At 49.2% G+C, this 21,353-nt stretch overlaps 1 protein-coding gene across 2 annotated transcripts; it reads left to right on the top strand.

The window, feature by feature from the left end:
* The first annotated feature begins 123 nt into the window (after positions 1-123).
* On the top strand, positions 124-16,378 carry LOC119111046 (trans-1,2-dihydrobenzene-1,2-diol dehydrogenase). 2 transcript variants are annotated; one of them, XM_037234872.1, is made up of 7 exons: positions 124-388; positions 3,919-4,022; positions 4,458-4,569; positions 6,110-6,401; positions 13,751-14,000; positions 14,568-14,724; positions 15,180-15,410. In XM_037234872.1, exons 2-7 carry the CDS (start codon positions 3,924-3,926, stop codon positions 15,269-15,271), a joined length of 1,002 nt encoding a protein of 333 aa, XP_037090767.1. In that variant the 5' UTR covers positions 124-388; positions 3,919-3,923; the 3' UTR covers positions 15,272-15,410. The 2 variants fall into 2 exon arrangements, with proteins under 2 accessions (XP_037090767.1, XP_037090766.1); XM_037234871.1 differs by having other exon boundaries at positions 126-388; positions 15,251-16,378.
* The last annotated feature ends 4,975 nt before the right edge of the window (positions 16,379-21,353 follow it).

Here is a 21,353-nt window from a genome sequence, read left to right as displayed (position 1 = left end):
GGTGCCAAATAGTGAAGGTTTTCCACTGCCGTCGAACGAAACAAGATTCACGAGGTTGACCTCTAAATAGACTCATTTCCTCGGTTGAGCCTTGGGTTACCGGGCTGCGTTGTTTAACATCTATGCGTGCTAAACTCCGCCAGGTTTAGCACGAAGCGGTACAAAAACAAGGCTCCCCTTTAGGGACGATCCGTACTAACTATGCTCGAGGTCGTTCTGCATTTTCCCTTCTTTTGTTTTTTTAGTGTTGTTGGCGCAGCTGAGACATAGCTTTTCTGTGCACTTATACGAAAAACCCAGCTCGGATCCAGGCAGTTTGGGTTCGGTGTGACGGATTTCGGATATAAGGCTTTCATTTTTGGACCGCATCGGCAACAGGACGTTCAAGGTACAAGATGTGCGAGGAGGAACATTTAAATGTGGGAAAGCATCCAGTGTCATTATCAGAAAGTGGGCGAATTTAAATTCTGTTTATTTAGCTAATGGAATTTTTACTTTGTGGGAAAGCAGAATAATGAATTAAAAACGTTTTCTCTGAATAGTGAAACTAAGCAGGCGAAGTCCAAGAAGAGAACAACTTTTTGGATGTTGCATGTTTCAGTCATGTTGGTACAATTCCCCTCCCTCAGCTAGTTGTGAAGATATACATTTTAGTTGCCTTTCTATCTTGTTGAAGGGCTTTTTATGCTTATGCTACTGACATTGCTGCTCAAAAGTCCATACAATGATAGTTACAAATCAAGCTATTGAATCAATGCTTTCATGTTTCAGGAATATGTATTAAAATGCTGAAAACACAGTTTAAGACTATTTGAGGGCATACTGTATAGATTAGCACAAAATTGACATCCCTTTACAGCAATTTTTTTCTGCTAGGATAGTATGCTGATGTACATTATTTGCAATGCTATCAACGACATTACAAATGCAGGAATGTTTGTCTTATTTATTTGGATCTAAGATGCAAAGGATGAGAATATGACAGTCATACTTAGCATGTCTACCAAAAGGCACATATATGATGTATGATATTTGGTAATTTTGTTCAACTTAATCAGGGAAGCATTTATTTGAGAAGGAATAGCAAGTAACAATGATCATAAAATGACAGGTGTGTGCAACCTACTGCATGGTACCCCAGCACCACCTTCTCCCTCCACAAAACATCACAGAATGTGAATGACATTGGTGATCCATGCTAACTTGCATAGGATAGGAATGGATAAGGTATCATGCCAAACAATGGATTTAAAGATAGTTTGAAATGCTTGAATCAACAAATCATAACGGCCAAAATGCTCAACCCAGAAACATCATCAATGACCAATAATCAAACTATTTTAATTCCAGAGAACAGTTACTCATGATGTCATTTTACATTGTTGGCTAAAGGAATTTTCTGAATGCCCATTGGCCTCAGTTTCATGCATACTGGGCTGAAAAGTTATGTTCTGGAATGTTGTGAATATAACCACCTTTGTGAAGCCCAAGTGATTCATTATTAGCATGACTGACTGACATGACTGACATGACTTCATTAGCATGACTGCATTTTCATTGTGCATCTTTTATAAACATATTTGCTGTAGTCTCTCTAACTTCAATCTTTACTTAATTGTTTGAGTATTAGTGCCCCACAACCAAATTCAACTAATGGTAGCCAGTCACCTGATTTGAGAGAAAACAGTTGGAAGGGGATTTGTGTATGTTGTAATACTTCCATAGACCCAGCATGTTCATTGATGTATGATAATGTTCCATTGGTGGCAGTTGTGTCATCAAAATTTGATATCTGTGGGGCCACCTGATGCTCTGCAGGGTAACAGGTGGTGATTCTGGTGGCCAGACCATTACCATGATATGCTTTTTCATTGGTACCAGGAGGGCAATGCAAGGTCCATGGGGTGACCTTGACACCCTCAGCCTTCCCCCATTCCCCATTGATAGAACTCTTAATTGGTTATTCACCATGAACAATTAACCAAAATTACATGCTGCAAAATTTGGTGGTTGGTTTGATGTGACATGCCTGGTGGTCAAAGTGTGTACTTACAAGTGGGGGAGGGGGAAGGGGGCACTGTGGTATGTACAAGATTCAAACTGGGATTTGCCCTGAGCCACTTTTTCAAGATGGGGGGGGGGGGGAGCTGAACTGTGCAATGAATGCTTCAGATCATGGAGATGTTAGGCATGACAGCTCCTCAGCCAAGCTCAGATGTGGCGTTTCTAGCTCGGTCAACTTGCACAAATGTTCCATACATGGCTGGCTGGCCTTATCCAAACCTTCTCCACCAGTTGCAGCAGTTTTGCATGCATCCTGATGTTCGTTTAGGGACGACTGGTGCTGGGTGGCACGTACGACTTGCCGTGTCTCAAGTGTCTGCAAAGGTGAGTCTGGGACGTGGTTGAATGGCGAGTACATTAGTCCATTAATTTCGGGGATCATACCTGTTGATATGGAGTATAAGGGCACCTTCTGAGGGCACCGACCACGGGCGACGGAGTGTATCTATTTGAATGGTAAGTCTGAAATACGCCGACGCAGCACGTGCAAGTGACATCATGACAGTGTTCCAGGAAGATAATTTGTCATGTTCAATTGTCACGGCATCTTTGAAAGCTAGCTGATACGAGCATAAACACGTGATTATTATTCTGAAAAATGGAGTGGGGGGGGGGGGGGAGGGGGCTGGTGCCTGCGTCCAGGTCCGTGGGATTGCCATTGCCGATCCCCCTAAAGTGATATGACATTGCCTCGTCAAAATTCTGGAGCCTCCTCTGCATGCAGTAACTTAATGTTACGCCAGTACTTGGCTACATCCAGAGACGTTCGCAGGTTAAGCTTGCCACGCAACTATATCATGTTATGTAACGTTGTTGCAGGCAGGTTTTAGTGATCGGTTCTCCACCCACTGGTCTTCCCACAGTTTTTTTTTTAAATTCACGAGGCACGACTCGGGTCAGCCAGCGTTTAAACCATTGACTAAGCTCCCTCTTCAAACACTCGACTGTGGTTTTGCTGAAGAGCAAGAGCAGCATGACCTAACATTTTCCCGCAAATTCAAAGGCACGCCGTGAAATAATGTGTGGTCTGTAAGACAGCGCCTCCATGGATGCTAAGTTATGTGATCGGCTGGCAATTATCAAAGGATGACTGATTCTTGCGATAATTGCTTGCACGCTCGCGGTAACTCGCGGTCCTACGCCTTCGTTAGCTGGCGGGACTTCATTCGTAGCAGCAGCGCCCGCCCGTCGGATAAACCCCAACAAAACCGGCCGGTAATCATAAATCAGTCCAGGAAAACACCTTGGAGCGCGCTTCCACTAGCAGAGTGTAGTAAATGCAGTAGAGATGTCATATCCTTTCATGGCCATTGCTTGTGGGCAAGGAGGCCTATGTTTGACTACACTCCTCCAGAGACAATTCCGACCCCGACACGCTGTGCATGATGCAGACTTGGGCTATTTTTAGAACATAATGGCACAATCGTGAATTGCTCGACTCTGAATCCAAGAAGTATGGCTCAGTATCGGAAATTATTTCGATGGAGCTCGTTTTGGTGACAGGAGCTTGTAATGTAAGCCGCTCTGTACGTAAGAGCCTGCACACGACATATATTGGGTTGCTAAGAAGATATATCTAGGGTTACATTCACTGCACTAATAAAACAATACCATGATTTGTAAACTTCTGTTTGAACTAGCCCATGGCTGTTTTAGTCAGTACTGTGCATTCAACTTCGTTTCACATAATACTGTTTTCAAATGAATTGATTCCACCACAAGTAACAAACACTGAGGTCAGCCTGAAGTCGACTTGGACCCCGTAAGAGTCGAACCTGTCGGGTATTTGTAGGGTGCATTATGTCAGTAATTCGTTTACTGTCTGCTAACTTGCTGTGCGCTACGTTCTTTCAGACATCATGACGTCTCTGATTCGCTGGGGCATCATTGGCTGTGGAAATATCAGTCATGATTTTGTAACTGCCGTGCGAAGCCTAAAGGCTGAAGAAAATCAAACAGTAAGTGTCGTGAATAGTCCCTCACACCTATGTTGGTGATCAGAGACCAGACAACGCAACATCGAAGTGTGCTTTTGCCTCGCGCTTATCGCTGTTATTCCTGGCTGGCGGACATACTTTCGTTCCTATTACCGCATGTAGTGGTGACCGACCGCGCTGAACCCCCCCCCCCCCCCCTCCTTCCCCTCCAGACACGTGTCCTTTACAGCTGTTAGCGAGGTGTGGCCAGCCTTCCATTGTTTGGCGGTGGCGATTGTGAATACCTCTCATTTTACAACAGAGTGCAGCTTAGTGACGTCCACATCAGGTTCTGACTTGTCGGGTAACCTGAAGACTCAAGGATCGCGGTCATTAGAAATAAGTGTTTGAAATGAAGTAATACGCCATTTTCTCACCCTCTGTGCGCAGCTGGAGCGGCGTGTTTCACTTTTTCAGGTTGTAGCTGTGGCCGCACGATCCTTGGAAAATGCTAAGAAATTTGCCGGAAAGCATCAGGTTCCAAAGGCATACGGCTCGTATGCTGAGATAATGGACGACCCCGACATCGGTGCGTAAAAACGATCCTGCATGTTTGAAGTTGCAGCATATCTGATGAAACACCTGAATGCAAGGGCCCTGTAATTTATTATTTCGTAGCGGCAGACATGAAATGCGAGCATTGCATGTTGACATGGACTAGCGTTCCGCCAACGTTGGGTACACCAGGTTGTGAGATCCGGCAGGGTCAACATCTTAAATACATGTTTTAGACATGTCCCCTGCTCCAGCGCTTGATTTGGATAGCTCAAGTGTCAGAGCGGCGAAATGCTTGCCACTAACCTTTGCATGGCTCAGATAGGTGAATGCGTTACTAGTGCACCAATGTATACACCAATACTTTTGACACCATGGATAAATATGTTAATCGTCAAACGTAATTTGCTGTCCTCAGATTTACGGGAACTGTGCGGGTTAAGTGTTAGTTAAACCATGCATGATCATTACTTGTTGGTGTGCTGTTGACGTCATAGGAAGTGACATGCCATTAATCCTTCCGCTCTGCTCAGTCATATCCACGTGTGTCCCTAACTGTGGGAAGTCATGACGCGCGTGCTATTGCTTTTGCGCGGCTGAGTACTTGCCCGCGAAGTCCTCCCGTACTCAGGTTTGCGCTGAAGCCAGCTGGTAACCAATGGGTCAGAGGCCCACTGTTAATGCCATGCGCCGGCCAGAAGCAGACCTAATACAATTACTTAGCATTATCACTACAATAATGAACAAGGTAGTCGTTTGCTTTTCAAGACCAGAGTGCTGTTGAATCACATTCACAATCCTGTTGTAATTAGGCCAATGAGATCGTACTGTTTGAGCAAATGTACTCTGCTGGCTTGCACTTTGTGTGCGCGGTTAGCGGAAGTGGCTGACCATTACTTCATACCCGTGCATGTGAGCCAGAACATTCGCGAAACACCACTCGTCGGACGTTCGTGTCACAAAGCATACCTGGTCTCATGGGATTATACTCCCGAAGTGGCCGCCATATTGTGAAATGTTCATTAGTGATATTGCAAATTTTGAAGATGAAGATTGATTGATTTTGAACATGCTTTTAAAGCTCGATCAGCGGCGACACGTGGTGCTTTGTAAGCACCGGAAACGGGAGGAATTTAGCCAGGTAGACATATGCTTGCACCGGCCTCGCTCGGCCGGCACGCCGAACCAGCCGATGGGGGATATGGCTGCGAGACCGCAGATTGTCTTACCGCGCCGCTAGTTGCCGATGCGTAATCAGTACGGGCTGCGCTGGAGCGGCGCCTAGGCGTGCGAGGTCAGAGCGTCGAACGGCGCCAGCGAGTGTTGGCTTGCATTGAATGCACTCGGCGCCGACACCAGCCCCCCCCCCCCCCCCCCTCTGGCCGGCTGTGCGCCAGCTGCTAGTATTTGTGCTGGGGTAAGGGTAAGGGGACTGGCACAGATGCCGATGCGGGATTATTTTCCATAAAATGGTACCTTTGTAGTGTGCGCCTTCGCCCCCTCCCATTTACACCTCCCCTTCTGACCTCGGCTGTGCGCGGCGCCGCTGAGCCCGATCCTTGTCGTGCTGGCAGACGTGTATTACGTAGGCACGGTACAGCCGACACACTTCGACGTGGTGAGTCAGCTGCTAAAGGCACGACGGCCCGTGCTCTGCGAGAAGCCGCTCTGCATGACCGTCCGCCAGACGCAGGAGCTCGTCAACCTGTCTTACGAGAAAGAGACGTTCCTGATGGAGGCCGTATGGACGCGGTGCTTTCCGGCGGTGCGCCGGCTGGTGCAAGAACTGGAGGATGGCATCATCGGCGACGTACTGCACGTGTCCGCCACCTTCGGCATCGCCACCGAGCCCGACAGCCGACTGCGGTAGGCCTGGGTCACTGGATCAGGGGAGCCGACGGCGGTAGGTCAGGGTCACTGGATCAGGAGAGCCGACGGCGGTAGGTCTGGGCCACTGGATCAGGAGAGCCGATTGCGGTAGGTTTGGGACGCTTGCTCAGGAGAACCGACTGCGGTAAGCCTGGAGGCTGGAGCGTCAGGTCAGGAGACCCGACTGTGGAATGTCTGGGTCGCTGGATCAGGAGAGCCCGCTGTGATAAACGGTTCAAAAGAGCTTACTGTGGTAGGTATGAGCCGCCGGTTCAGGAGAGCCGACCGCGGCAGGCGCGGACCACCGGGTCAGGAGGGCCGACTGTGATAGGTATGCACCGCCGGTTCAGGAGACCCGACTGCGGCAGGTGTGGACTTTCGGGTCAGGAGGGCCGACTGTTGCGGGTGTGGACCGCCGGGTCAGGAGGGCCGACTGCGGTGGGCCCGGACGACACACCGTGTTAGACCTGCTGGGACCAAGTGGCCGGGTGCGAGGGTGCGAGCGATGAGCAGAGACACGTCAGCTGGAAACAGTAGGTCTGGACCGCTACTTATAGTGGGTACTCACGGAGCCTTACCGCACACCGTTGCGTCCCGTCAGGGAGGTGGACAGCCTGCTGGGACAGGTCTAGGTTTAACCCTTGTTAGTTATCTGCCACTAGTTGGCACCGTTAGTCTGACGAGGGCGTGGCTGGTGGTGCTCGTTCACGACGAATTCTCGTGCGGGGCGTGCAGCATAGCTTCAGCACTGCGTAGGGTGTTCTTGGAGGTTACTTGACTCACCACTTCCGTCCTCCCCGCCTTTGTAGCGAATATAAATGGGCCGTTCGAGCGACGAAAGTCATGCAGTCGTGGTCACACGCTGACTAGCAGCACCATGACGTCCGTCCGTCTGCTTATCCTGTTCTACGCCCTTCTGGTCACCTGTCTGCCTTCCCAAGGCCGTGAATATGGAGGACGCCACACGAGTTACGACCTGGGAAGAGGCAACAGATACGGAGGCTTCAGCAGTTCTGGTTACCATGGACCAAGCGGCTATGGATACAATGGACGCCACATGAGTTGGGGCCTGGGAAGAGGCAGCAAATTCGGAGACTTCAGCAGTTCTGGTTACCACGGACCCAGCGACTATGGATACAATGGACGCCACATGAGTTACGGCCTGGGAAGAGGCAACAGATACGAATACTTCAGCAGTTCTAGTTGCTGCGAACCCAGCGGGTATGGATATAATGGAAGCCACATGAGTTACAGCCTGGGAAGAGGCAACAGGTTCGGAGGTTACGGCAGTTACGGTGACTACGGACACTGATGATTCTACCGCTGATATGGTGGTCATGGACACATTAGGTCCTCAATCAGTGATGCTGTGGTGATGGCGCCGGCCCGTTTTCTCGCATATGCCTGGCAGTCTCTACATTTGTCTACATGTGTATTATCAAAATATAAACAATCATTTTCGCTTTGTGTTTGCAAGGCTATGTGGCATCCATGGGATTTTATTCCTGCGGCCATCGGCGTTTGTCGCAAGTTTCTTCTTTGTGGTGATCATTCGAATGCTCCTTGTATCACTTTTGTGCGACGTGTAGTTATGGGACAACCGTTTATCACCGTAATGTGCGGTTTTCCTGCCCCTTGGTACCATATAATATTAGGAAAGGTGTGGGGGCGAACGAACGTTTTTGAATTACTCTCCTTTAGAGGAGTGCAGGTTTAACAAACACTGTTCGAGTTAAGAACTACACAAATCGAGAGTGTGCCGAAAGCGTATACCGCCTCATGTTCCCTTCTTTAAATGTCGGACTTGTTTTTGGTTTTTGTACGGGAAAGAAAGATCATTCGGGCATATTTTAGTCCAGCTCTTTCTTGGATCCGGGTAATTCTACACTTCAGCTTCAGTAACACAAAGGTTCTCTGAAGAAAACGACGATAATCCCCGAGTCATGTTTGCATTTTGCTGGTTCAAAGAAATGAGAACAGCCGGCCGTGCCGGGACGGCTTCTGCGGGATAGCTTTAAGGATAGTGTCGCCTTGACTCCTACAATCCCCGCGCCATTGTATGTATAGCATACACACGTCACCCCCGGCCAGAGTGTAGCATGCAATGAGAGCAGACGTCCAACCATTCAGATGCTTGCGCTTCATTATGCTTCAGTTAAACCGAATCCGATCGATGACGGATGGAACTCCAACTCTGATTGCGGCCAGCATAGCATAGCATAGTCGACGCGAAAATATTAGCCTTTGCCGCGTTTTTCAGGGTAGTCGCTTTCAATGAAATGAGGTGGATGATGTCCTGGTATGCAGATGACATCCCTACATAATATCTTTGTCAGAACGGAAAGCTCCGCTTGCTGCGATTCTGTCAGAGCGCCACAGGAATGGCGTGTTTGCTGGACTCGCCAGTGATTTCAGGCTTCTTTATTCTCATGATTACGACCCTCACTTAGACTCCCACATATTTTGAGGCATCATATTGCGATGATTCAACTAAATTTATCTGGTCCAAACAAGTCTGGTGGTAGAATTCACGGCCACACTACCCAAACCTCTAATGACAGTTCACACGCATCACTTTGTTTTCCGAGACAGATGTAAGATAGGCCGAGGCACTTGATAAGACGAAAGCTTCAGAGAATGGCGTGAGGAGCCAGCACGTTCCGGTATAACTCTTTCCCACACAATGCTCACGGGTTTGCGTGGGATGTTATCCGTTGTCCCCAAATGCTAAAAAAATAAGCTCTAGATTCAGCTGCGCACCGTCCATTCTACTCCACCAACCGCGAAAACCGGGTGACGTGTATTTCTGCTTGATCAAGATCCATTCGTAGCATTGGAAAATTAGATAATCGATAATCCCGGTTTTTCTCATCTAAAATACAGCATAGCCATGTGCCACGTAACCAGTAATGACCCGTCACGTCACAGGTCACAAAATTGTGCATTTCATTCCCCACAAATCCTCACAAGTGTCGGACTTCCTGGCGGTTCTTTTCTAGCACCTATAATAATGGTCTTGAGAGCTTCGAAACTGGCTTAACATGACAAGGTTCTCTTCGCAACAGAAACGCCATGGTTGCCAAAGATAAAGATCACATCAGGCAAGGCGGTTTCATGGCCATAATTCACTCGTAATCCAACGCAGTCCGCAGCATTTCGACAGCGGCGACCTGGGAGATCGATAGTCCTCCGTGACCCGACCCGGATATATCACAGTAAATTCCTCGGGAGAAATTCAAACGACAATCGATAAGCAAATATAATGGTGATGAGGCGTCGGTTCGTTGTTGAGATCATTGCATGAATGTACATATGATAGCTACTAGTTAACTGCAGTCCATACATCTGATTGTACATGCAAAAATGTTGCGCAGGCGAACAAATGTGACAGGACAGATCCGGGAAGGGTATTGAAGAGACGATGTTACATACTTTAATCTCGCTTGGCTGTGTTTTGTGTTTCAATTTTTTTTGAGCGGGCTGTATTTAGGTAAAAAAAGCTAGCATTCCAGCGTAGCTCGAATGGTCCAGAAGCAGGTGTGCCAAGGCGCAGGGGCGATACAGGCGCCAGCGTATTGGAGAAAAGCGGCAGCCATTGTGGCTCACACGCCTCCCAACGTTCTACTTAACACACAGTTTGCCCCAACAACTCCGTTCAAGTGCGTACCGTAGATCCGCTACTTATCTGCGATATTGCCGGAAATGAATACAAGTATTGCAGCACAAGAGAGGGTCAGTCATACCTGTTTGGGTTGCAATGTTCTGCTCAACATCATCTGTTTTATGCACTTCATTTTTAGGACCATGCGTCCGCCAGTAACCTAAGAATTACTTGCACACGTGCGTTTGGCTGCAGCATAGCGCAAATAGCAAAAAGCAAAGGCATGCAAATCTGGATGTGTTTCGATCCATTAACATTTTCAGATTGACCCAACGTTTGCCAGCTTAAGGACGTCACGGCCCTTTTTGTTTTCCGCTCTAAGAAACATAAAACACTGTCAGAATGGGTTTTATACATTATGATGCTGCTGTGGGATGAGGAGGCCACACATGTAATCCAATCGACGTTCACGCGTTTAAACGGGGCTCAAGTTTGAATGTCGAAAGATATCTGTTGTCTGGCTATAGCAACTTCAAGCAAAAGTAAGAGTCGATTCGAGACATCGCACCACATTCGATACGTTCGCGTGTATAGTTGGCAGTCGATTCGAGACATTCCGCATATGCGATGAAATCGACGAAATTGGCGCATAGCAACCGCTTGGTGATCTAACAAACCTGCGGGACATTGGGGAATAATTGCATGCCATATGTAGCCGATGGTGTTGCGAACCAAACTGATTTTAGTAGCCTTTGGTTTTTCTGAGATATAACTTATCATTGGCATGTAACCATCAAACATGTAAGCATCTGCGATTACGCATCACCAAAGGATAGCCTAGTCGTCACTCATGTGGAAGCTTGTGGCATGGACACTAAAATAATGCCAATTTTGATGTAGTTGCTTGTCAAAACTAGTATTGATTTGTGAAACTTTTTTCTCCTAGTTCACTACTAGTCTTAGTGGAACTGGTTTTGCGAAACTGCGCACCTGTCGCCACTGCATAGCAAAATTGCCACTTATGAGAACTGTCGGTCACACTTCTTGCTCACATGCAAATTTTTCAATACATTTATCGAGTGTGTCAAATGTCTTGTTTGAATCTGTTTCCTTCACATGTTTTCAGCACGGCATGACAATGTTGGGATCGTGTAAAAAAGCCCGTGGCATGAGAAAGAAGAAAGTTAATACATTTTGGCAGATCTCGCGTAGTTTTTTACAATCCGCGAAACGAGAAAATCATTCGCTGGCCTCTCCGTGGCAATTTTGGGAAATGTATCGAATATGTTGATTGCCTTGATTAGACCGCCAACTTTTTGCTCGCGCATAAACCTGCAAAGCATTCCAAAGATATTTCCTAAGTGCGGTAATCTTGTGACTGGCTTCCCTGCGGACTGGGTTTGGAGGAATTTGATGTCTGTTTCTATGCGACGCCGTTGGGTGAATGCAATTTCCCGAGACTTGAGTGGGCACCCCTCCTTTACCCTGTCTTCATCGTCCATTACTTAGTTAATGGCCGACAACGTGTTTCGCACAATCGATACCGCGATTTATCAAGGACGATACTGAATAGAATCGTGTAGCTTTTGCATTGGTTGCACTGAAGTTGACAAGGCCCTGTCGTAAAGAGGTACGGCACACTGACGTGCCTTAAGTTTTCGTTGACTTTCCTCGTGAACGGCTTCTGAAATCGTGCGTCGAAAACAAAATGCACAATTATCGATTTGATGTCACTCTTCTTTCGTTGTTGACTTCAAAACTGAGTCACACCTGCTGAACTCAGGCTGGATTTGGATGGACCATTGTTCAGCGATAGGAAAGATTGCATGCCATGAATGAAAGGAGCGAATGAGTACCAGTGCGCGGTACACCACGTCAGCTATGTATGAATGGTAATGGCCGTCGGCCTTGGCGTCGGTTGTTAGTTCAGAGCCTCTGGAGTGGGTGGTGCGATGCGCCGGGGCCTTGTGCTAGCGTCAGAACAGACGCGACCCTATCGGCCAGCCGCGGACAATGACTGACACACATTGTCCAATAGAAGCACGGCGTGTTAGCTGGCAGGGAAGCTTTTTACCGCGGCCAGGCACTGGAAAGTTATGTTGCCTGATATTCCGTTTCTTTAGGCTGTCTGTTTTTGTCTGAGGATCGCAGGGGAGTTGGACAAAGTGTGGATCGGGTTCAGAGCGTCAGTTGCATCACGCTGGCCGTTGTGATATCGTTATTGCAGATCTTTGAAAATTTTGTTGGCGATGTTTGCTCAAACAGTGCTGGTGTTTGTTTTGCCTTGGACCGGACTTAAAAAAATACGGCCATGGCCGTTATGTATCGCCGGCGCCGGTTGTGTACAACTGACGATGGCCGTTATGTATCGGCGACGCCGGCTGTGTAAAACTGCCTGCTGTGTACAACTGACGATGGCCGTTATGTATCGCCGGTGCCGGCTGTGTAAAACTGCCGGCTGTGTACAACTGACGATGGCCGTTATGTATCGCCGGCGCCGGCTGTGTAAAACTGCCGGCTGTGTACAACTGACGATGGCCGTTATGTATCGCCGGCGCCGGCTGTGTACAACTGACATACCACAGATGATGCAGGTAATCTCAGCCGGGCGGTGGGGTGGCGTATGGTGCTATGGAACGGGAAGGCAGTGAAGGCGCGACACACACACACACGCACACACGCACACACACACGCACACGCACACACACGCACACGCGCACGCACGCACGCACGCACGCACGCACGCACGCACGCACGCACGCACGCACGCACGCACGCACGCACGCACGCACGCACGCACGCACGCACACACACACACACACACACACACACACACACACACACACACACACACACACACACACACACTAAAAAGCTCGGCTATGTATTGCCTCGCACTGCGAGTGCTAGCCAAACAGGTACCGTGCGGTTCAGATGCCCGCGCTGTCATTCACAAGAACATGCCGACGCCACCACCACGCGACTGCCGGTCAAACAATTAGTGGTAGCTAATGGCAGCCGTATCCCGCGGTAGCTAATGACAGCCTTATCCACCCTAACCTCCTTAGTAACCGTAGACTTCGCCGTGTCCGTGGCCATCATAGCCGCCGTAGCCTACGTGTCCTAGGGTCTGTGTGTGACCACGAGTATCCTTCCCCGCTTGGATAGCCTATGTATGCCTGTTATAAAAGCGGGGAGGACGTAAGTGGAGTATCGTGTGACCTCTCAGAAACGAATGAGGCGAAGGAGGGCCTGCATCGCCCGGCCGGCACGAGGATCAGTCGTGGTAGAGCGCCACCAACCACGCTCGAGGGGGTGCTACTGCCGGCCTGGGAGACCCCGCGGCCAAGGCCTCTCTCCCCTCACTTCCGCCTCCGGCACAGGTCACATCGGGCTTCTGGCGGATGTAATTTGGACATCGTGATAGCCAAGGATGAGCTTTTTATATGGTGTACAGGATGTTGTTATGATAGATTATAATGTGGCATGTTCCAAAGCTCGGATGCGTCGTATTTACGTGGCATCGTCGATTGCTGAAAGCTTACTCATTACAGTCGAACTAGAAATGAGCGTTGGCATACTCGGTTGTTTTATCCTTACCCGCGCCAGGCGACCGTGCCCTGTGGCTTGCGGAATCAGTGCTCACGCACTGCCGAGGCCGCAGTGCCTGCGATAGAGGCCCGAGTTGCGGCCCTAACGCGGCGATCCCTGCCCGTAACCTTGGGCCGCCGGCGGGGCCCGGCAGGAAGATGTCGCTGGGCGGCGGCTCGGCGCTCGATCTGGGCATCTACTGCGCTCAGCTGGTCAACCTGGTGATGGCCAACCAGCGCTGGAGCCAGCTGCGCACGCTGGGCCACCTGAACTCCGACGGTTGCGACCTGAGCCTCAGCACCAGCGTCACTTACCCGAACCGCCAGCTGGCCACGCTCGTCACCCACTGCGAGGTGCAGCTGCACAACGAGGCGGTCATCTCAGGCACCAAGGGCATCATCAAGGTGGGAGGCGCGCGCCCACGCCGCCCGGTTACGGGGCGAGATGCCAGGCACCGTCGGGGGGTCGCGAACGTATGGCGTCGTGCACTGGTGCACATGTGTGGGATGCGCTAACTTGCCAAAAAGGGATTTGCGCCGTTTGGGAGGGATGAGGTTAGGAACGCTTTTTGAGTGCTTAGGTGCCTTGGCAGGTCGCAGTGACTGCTGCTTTGTCTTAAGTGGAGGCACCACTGGCCTTGTGCCCCGTCGGATCTCGCTGCCGATATGTGTTGCCATATGTCGCGGGCCGCGTATGTTTTTCGATATCTGGGGTCTGCAGCCGCCTGCCCCCATACACTTGCTCGGTTTCCCACCCGAATTTTGTGTTGATTGCCATAAGTTTAAGCTGCAGCAGGGAAAATGCAACAGTTTTTCTTGAGTTTTAATTTCGGCGCTGTTTTGCCTGGCTGGTTTGATGTTATGCTGCTGTATAAACCTCTTTAAGGAACTCCCAGCGCAACGCCACCAACTGAACCAATTTCGGCGGCGGGCAGTATTGACGTGGCGCACCCGCTGCTCCCCGGCCGACAGTTGGCGCCACCATTTCACTGCCCGACCGAGCTGGAGCTGCCCTCGGGCAGCGTCTCGTTCCCTCTACCCGACTCGCTGCCCGATGCCACCTACATGTACGCGAACTCGGCCGGCTTGCAGTACGAGGCACTGCACGCGGCCGATTGCCTGCGTAAAGGTGCGTCATAGCCGCGACCAGACGGGGTCAGCGGTGGTCAAGTTCTGATGATCGGTTGGCTGGCTGGCTGGCTGGGCGGGAGGGTTCCGCTCTGGACGGGCTCGAGTGCCAGTAGCGTGGACAGGGGTGTCTGCTTCGAGCGTGGGAGATGTACAGGATAATAGACTACAGGTTCGACCGGTCCTTTGCGGAGGGTCGCTCGTCTGACCCGTGGAAGGCGACCCTGCATTGTTCTGCCGTCGTAGATAGAGCGAGGCTCTTAGGCTACGCATGCGCCGGCCAGGATAGTGAACGACGCAGTCGCTGCCGACAATACACAAGACGTGCCGATGTGCCATACCGTCCTCTGGTGGGATCCCGTGTTTGTCATCCAGGTGTTAACGGGGACGGGGGCGCCGCTGTGGCGCCGTCGGTCCTCCGCGCCCGCCGCCCGGTCACCACCCGCCGCCCGACAGGGGACGCTGCTGTGGCGCCGTCGGTCTTCCGGGCCCGTCGCCCGGTCACCGCCCTCCGCCCGCTGCCGCAGGTCTCAAGCAGTCACCATTGATGACGCTCAAGGACTCGATCCGCACGGCCGAAATGACGGAAGCGATGCGCAAGCAGGCGGGTGTGTCCTACCCGCAGGACGACTTCCACTACGATGACAACACGTTTCACTTCCACCAGGACCGCTGTATCTAGCGGCCCGACGTGCTGCGCCGGCCGGCGCCGGCCCGCGAGCGCCGCCTGGCGCACTGCGAGACCGGCGACTGGGCCGCACCGGTGGCGCGCTGGGGCGGAGGGCAGAATGGGCGACACAAATCCTGGAGGCGTGGCAAAGGTCGTTAATCGGTCGCCATTGGATTTTTTCGGATTGACCTTTGAGAGGGATGTGTGATCTACTAATGGATATGATTCAGGCCTGCACGAGCGTTGTCCTTCTTGCGTGGGATGCGGAAAGTGAAGAGCCTCGATGCATTCAGAGGCGTAGCCGATTTTGATGAGTAGTATTGAGTAGTATTAAGTATTATTGAGTAGTAGTAAGTTGTGAGTTCGGCCCTTTCTATGGACTGACTAACGAGTTTCAAACTGCGGTCGCGAGCTACAAACAATTTTCTCAAGTCGGGAAACGTTTTTTGTTAGGCGCAATCGGTTGGGAGTTTCGCAAGCCACTAACATGTGCTCAGGGTTTTGGGAGGCATTTTCATACGTGCCGACACTGTAGAATAGTCCATGGAACATCACACGTACCACACGCTGCACAGACGCATGTGCGAAATTCTTTTCACTTGCAGCGACCAAGATGCTCTATTTTCTACAACTGTATATGATGTGCTGGTGCGTGCGGTACATGATATTGCGCGTTTCACGTGTGATGATCTGCTGTTTTCAGCTATGGTATCGCGCACTGCGCAAATTTGTGAAATTCGTGACAACTGGCTCGTCTGTACGATGGATCGGATTCATGTGCTGCCCGTCCCAGATTGTGAAGCACCTGGGATTGACTCGTGCTGCCATAAATTATGTAATCCTGCCGTCATTTTGATGTCACCAACGTGCTGATGTTAAACTCTGTGAATTTACGAGAAAGTACGGCATCGTGACATGCGGGCGAGCAGTGGGTGATGGCACGTATACATCTGCATTGTGCCGAATAATAGAGCGGATAAATCCATGTATTGATGTTCTAGCCATTTGCGCGCTGAACGTATACTCAAGACCGGTACTTTGGAATGGATGCCAGAGTTGCGCCAGTGTATCTAATATCGTAACTCATTTTTGTTGGAGGTACCCAGCGTAACCAGCCGCATTTGCTCAGCCGTTCGCAAAGTTACTACATTACCCTCTGGTTTACCCTCTGGGTTACATTGCCCTCTGGTTTTACTATTGGCGTAGGAGCAACGGGGGGGGGGGGGGGGGGGAGATGTACCGTATGAAAAGAGTAGATTGGGAACAACATCCCCCGAATTTTCTGCGCCATTGCTCCGTCTTTGCGTTACTCATATTTTGTCTGAATTGTTCATTCGCTGCCCATTGTCACGTTCCTTGGGCGTTCCTTGCCCATTTTCGCGTAATCATTCAGATAATGGAATCGTCAATGGCCAGCGACGATACTATCGGCAGGGACAAAGCCCGAGTAATGATTCCACCACGAAAGATACGTCTGGATCTTGGCCTCCGTCGATTTGGGAATCAAGGTACATCCACCATAGGTATAACCAGGGGTGTGCTGCCTACGCAATGGAGAAGTTGAAGGCTAAAAGATGCTTGAAAGTGAATCGAACCCGAAAACAAAGGACATTTCCCTGCCTAGCCCTTTCCCCACTTTGCAAAAATACGCCTCCAGGTGCATAGGCGTAGGAACATTTCAAAAAGTGGGGGGGGGGGGGGAGGGACCACGCTCAGGGTGTACGTCAAGAACTTTTCTGGAAAGCGAGCCCGATGACCAGCGGGGGTGGTGGGGATGGAGGTTGTTATCGCTCTTTATTCAAATGTCATGGCTGACATGCTAGATATGCATCTAAAGCTGTTCATCGCTGGTGCACAATCTTGCCTATTCGACTCATCTGTCGTTTGGCAAATAAGGCTCTCCAGCTTCCCTAGGCTATTCGTCCATTTTAACATTGTCTTTCCTGGGGAGGCGAAATTCCAGGAGCGGGTAAGCGTTTTGGGTCATTAAGGAAACATCTGCCTCCACCGTGTAGATACCAAAATACGGTCTGGATATACGCTGGAGGGAATTTTGAAAGTGGGTTGATGGCTCACAGTGGGACAGATTTTTCATGCGCCCTCATTTCGCTGGCTGCTTTTCAAGAGATAAGACTAGTCGCAGCATTTTAGGCGGAAACAAATTCGAGAGCTTGAAGCTGCTAGAAATAATGTGACAAAAGCCATAAAACTGGAGATTCTCTTTTAAGAATCAAACCACATAATAACGCCCATTTGTCATGCTCCTTATCTAGGTCCTGCTCCTGCCCGCCGTCGGTGGCCACTGCCCTGGCCCGGATGTCTTCCGCATGACTGACTGCGAACTGATCGCATGGCTGCTTTGTTGCATACTTTTGGACCAGCGTTACTACTACATGGTGTATGAAACACGTGTTGGACACCTGCAACAGCATCTGTTTCCAAACTACCCTACCTCACACCACACCATCGCAGAAAAATAGCCTCCGGGAAGCTGTCTGCCTTAGGAATTAATTGGCCCAACGGACACTTCATTACCCATCATGTAACGTATACGACTTTATCTGCTTTTGTGTGTAAGCAAGGGCGTAGCCAGAGCATTGCCAAGGGGGAACAGAAGGTTGACAAAAGCCCATCTTATGGTGATCCCCAAAATCCCCGGATATAGCTTGCTTGTTAACAAGTCATACAGTTTTCTTCGCTTTATTGCCTTTTTACCTTGTGACCAGAACAGAAACCAGGAGCTACCGTGAGCCCAATTCTGTTCGTATTTTGAGGTCAACGAACTGCAGAAATCTGGCGTCGAACGACTGCATGAAATAAATCACCGGCGCTCTTAATTTACAATGGTTAGTGGACTCTTTCTAAACCGATGTAATACAGAAGCTGTGCTAAAATTTGTATCTGGGTTCTTAAGACATTGAAGACGTCGCAAAGGGAGATTGTGGATCGATATGTTTGATCCGAATTTGAAGATAAAAAGTTGATGGCGGATCAAGTGGTCAACAACGTGCATTAGCATGGCCAAGCCATGTTTGCCTGAAAATGTTTACCATTCAGTCAGCATCGATTAGTGATACAATTTAGGTAATGTGTTTTTTAACATGCGCGCTCGCAAATCTTAGGGAAAAAACCTCGCCACCAGGCGTCGCAGTCTCCGCAGTCCGCGGTTTAGCCCAGTAGCCAATATTTAGTCGTGTCCCACCGGTGGACGTTAATGATGATCCTTCTGAACTGATTACTTTTAAATATCTAAATTGACTAGCAATACAAGTTATGTGACGTAATTTTGAGCGTGCGCACTGGAAAATTTTAGAAACGCAAGCCTCGACCCCAGGCATTGCAGTCTCCGTAAGCCGCGCAGCGTCAGCCTAGCAGCTAATATTACGTTGTGACCAACGGATGCACGCAAATGACTACGCTTCTGAAACAGCAATCTTAAGCGCTTCATGGCATCCAATCTTACACTTAGAAGGCAGTCTGAGCGCATATTTCACGTGTGCAATTTTTAGACTGATGAAAAGAACGGATTGGCCCTTAAAGCACCGCGAATTGGGGCGGGAATCTAGGAGTTGAACTGGAAGAGTTAAGGTAAAATGTCTATTTTTCGTGTTTTCGCAGCTATTTATCCAAAAGCGTAAACAGCGTGCATTGTACGGGCACATAGGAGGGCGCACACTCCAATTTTGCGCCAGTGGGGGGACCTCCCACCCGATCTTCCCCCCCCCCCTCCAGTGTTGATCCATGATATTCAAAAATTCAGGATACAATGGTAGGTAAAAATGACTACGCGCGGACGCAATCCCCCAACTTCGTTTTCGCGCAGAAATGGCGAAAAATAAACGAGAAAAAGGGAGCCTTACCCGAAGAAAAAGAGAGAACCAAATTGGCGCGTAGATGAGCGTAGCGCCATTTGTAGTGACCGCGGCTGCCGCGGGAGGTCTGCTGTGTTGTCGCTGGGTGGGGGGGACGGAACTTGTGCCTTCGAGGTAAGACATCGACGTATCTTACAGACATGTATTAGTGTCCATATAATTGTTTCGTCTCACAACCCAGAAGTGGTGATTTTCCCCTAACACACTAAATTGTCTCAAGCATCTAAGCGAGGGTAGCCCGTCTGCATTTCTGGGAGCTGTCAGGGCCCTGGTTTCCTCCCAGCATTAAAACAAAACAATAATGAGACTGTCTTGGCTGTGTCTCCCATTAACATGGAGCCTGCCTCCATCGGTACCTATGACGTGAGTGCTTATGTCACACACACATCCTCTAAGCTGTGGGAACTGCATTGTGGTGCACTTACATCTGATGTCATAGGTTGCAATTTGTGGATAGCTGTTTTTAGTGGGAAATGCAGCTCTGGTGTGGCAATGTCATCACAGCAACAATGTCAGAACACACCATGAATCTGAGATCCACATGTTTTGGTGTATTTTCACCGTCAATTTCAGCACGTACAGCCAATGTTCAAACAATTCTGTTTTTGTAAAGTGAATTTCAAGCAAAATGTCCTTAAGTTCATAGCTATTAAGGGCCATCATGGTCATGGTGGACATTGGTGCCTTATGCTAAAAAAGAGCATTGTACATCAATCATTGTTTTTAAGGCAGAACATATAGTGAAACAGGTCATCTAAACTCTTAGCTTGGAACTTAAATAACTATGACAGTAAACACCTAAGCATTGCAAACACACAGCAACTGCATCCTGGCGCTATTGCTAAGTGTGGCCACAACATAACTACACTTCAAAAACCATAAAATGTACTGGGGGGCCAAAGTAACAAGAATCCAATGAAATGTCTTGTGCATCCAAGCAGTCTTCCATACTGTTTGTGGATTGGTCAACATGGGGAGGGGGCAAATATGATGTCTTTGGGTGGGGAATGAAAAGCAGAATGAGAACATGGCTGAACAAGACTTCTCACAACAGTACATACATATGGCATGGAATGTGAATGCTAATGGGACACTGGTTGGAAGGGATAGGGTGGGGAGGTTAGGCTAAGTTAGGTTAGGTTAGGTTAGGTTAGGTTAGGTTAGGTTAGGTTAGGTTAGGTTAGGTTAGGTTAGGTTAGGTTAGGTTTAGGTTAGGTTAGGTTAGGTTAGGTTAGGTTAGGTTAGGTTAGGTTAGGTTAGGTTAGGTTAGGTTAGGTTAGGTTAGGTTAGGTTAGGTTAGGTTAGGTTAGGTTAGGTTAGGTTGGGCCAAGCTAGGTTGAGTCAGGTTGGGTGGGGTGGGTTTGGGTTGGTTTGGGTTGGGTTGGGTTGGTTGGATTGAGTTGGTTGGATTGGGTTGGGTTGGGTTGGGTTGGGTTGGGTTGGGTTGGGTTGGGTTGGGTTAGGCTAGGTTAGGTGGTCAGGTTACATTAGGTTAGGTTAGATTAGCTTAGCTTAGCTTAGCTTAGGTTTGGCTAGGTTGGGTTAGGTGGTTATGTTAGGTCATGTTAGGTTGTGTTAGGTTAGGCTACATAAATTGTTCAGTGCATTAGTGAGGAAGATTAGCCACACAGGGAATGCAGTAGTAAAAGCCTTATTGCACAGAAAAACCAGGAGAATGGAGATATAGTTGGGTTGATATTTCGGTAACACAGCGTAATATCAACCTTTGCCTACACATGATAAGAAACATATTTCATTATGTTATTATTGTTACCTTGGCCACACACATTTTTATGGTTCTTGATGTTTGGCCAAGGTGACAAGTATGTGGCAAATCATTTTTGCTTGATGGTGTCTACTAGATTTATTACTGGGTTGGTTCTAATTTTGCTCACAGACTATAGGTATGGAAGCTATCACTGATGTGTCCCGGACTTCATGGGTCCTCAAATCTCCCCCAATTTTTGAAAATTTTTAAGGTAGACTTCCTTTGGAGCAAAAAATAATTATCTGTCTCCAAGGTCCCAGCCCCCCCCCCCCCCAATCCAGAGCAACTGTCCATAATCCTTTTCAACCATGTTGGATCTA

This window comes from Pollicipes pollicipes, unplaced genomic scaffold, assembly GCF_011947565.3.
Source record: "Pollicipes pollicipes isolate AB1234 unplaced genomic scaffold, Ppol_2.1 Scaffold_7261;HRSCAF=8764_pilon_pilon_pilon, whole genome shotgun sequence".
NCBI classification, from domain to species: domain Eukaryota; kingdom Metazoa; phylum Arthropoda; class Thecostraca; order Pollicipedomorpha; family Pollicipedidae; genus Pollicipes; species Pollicipes pollicipes.
Note: the sequence above shows the minus strand (reverse complement) of the source record. Positions and strands in the feature narration are given on the sequence as shown.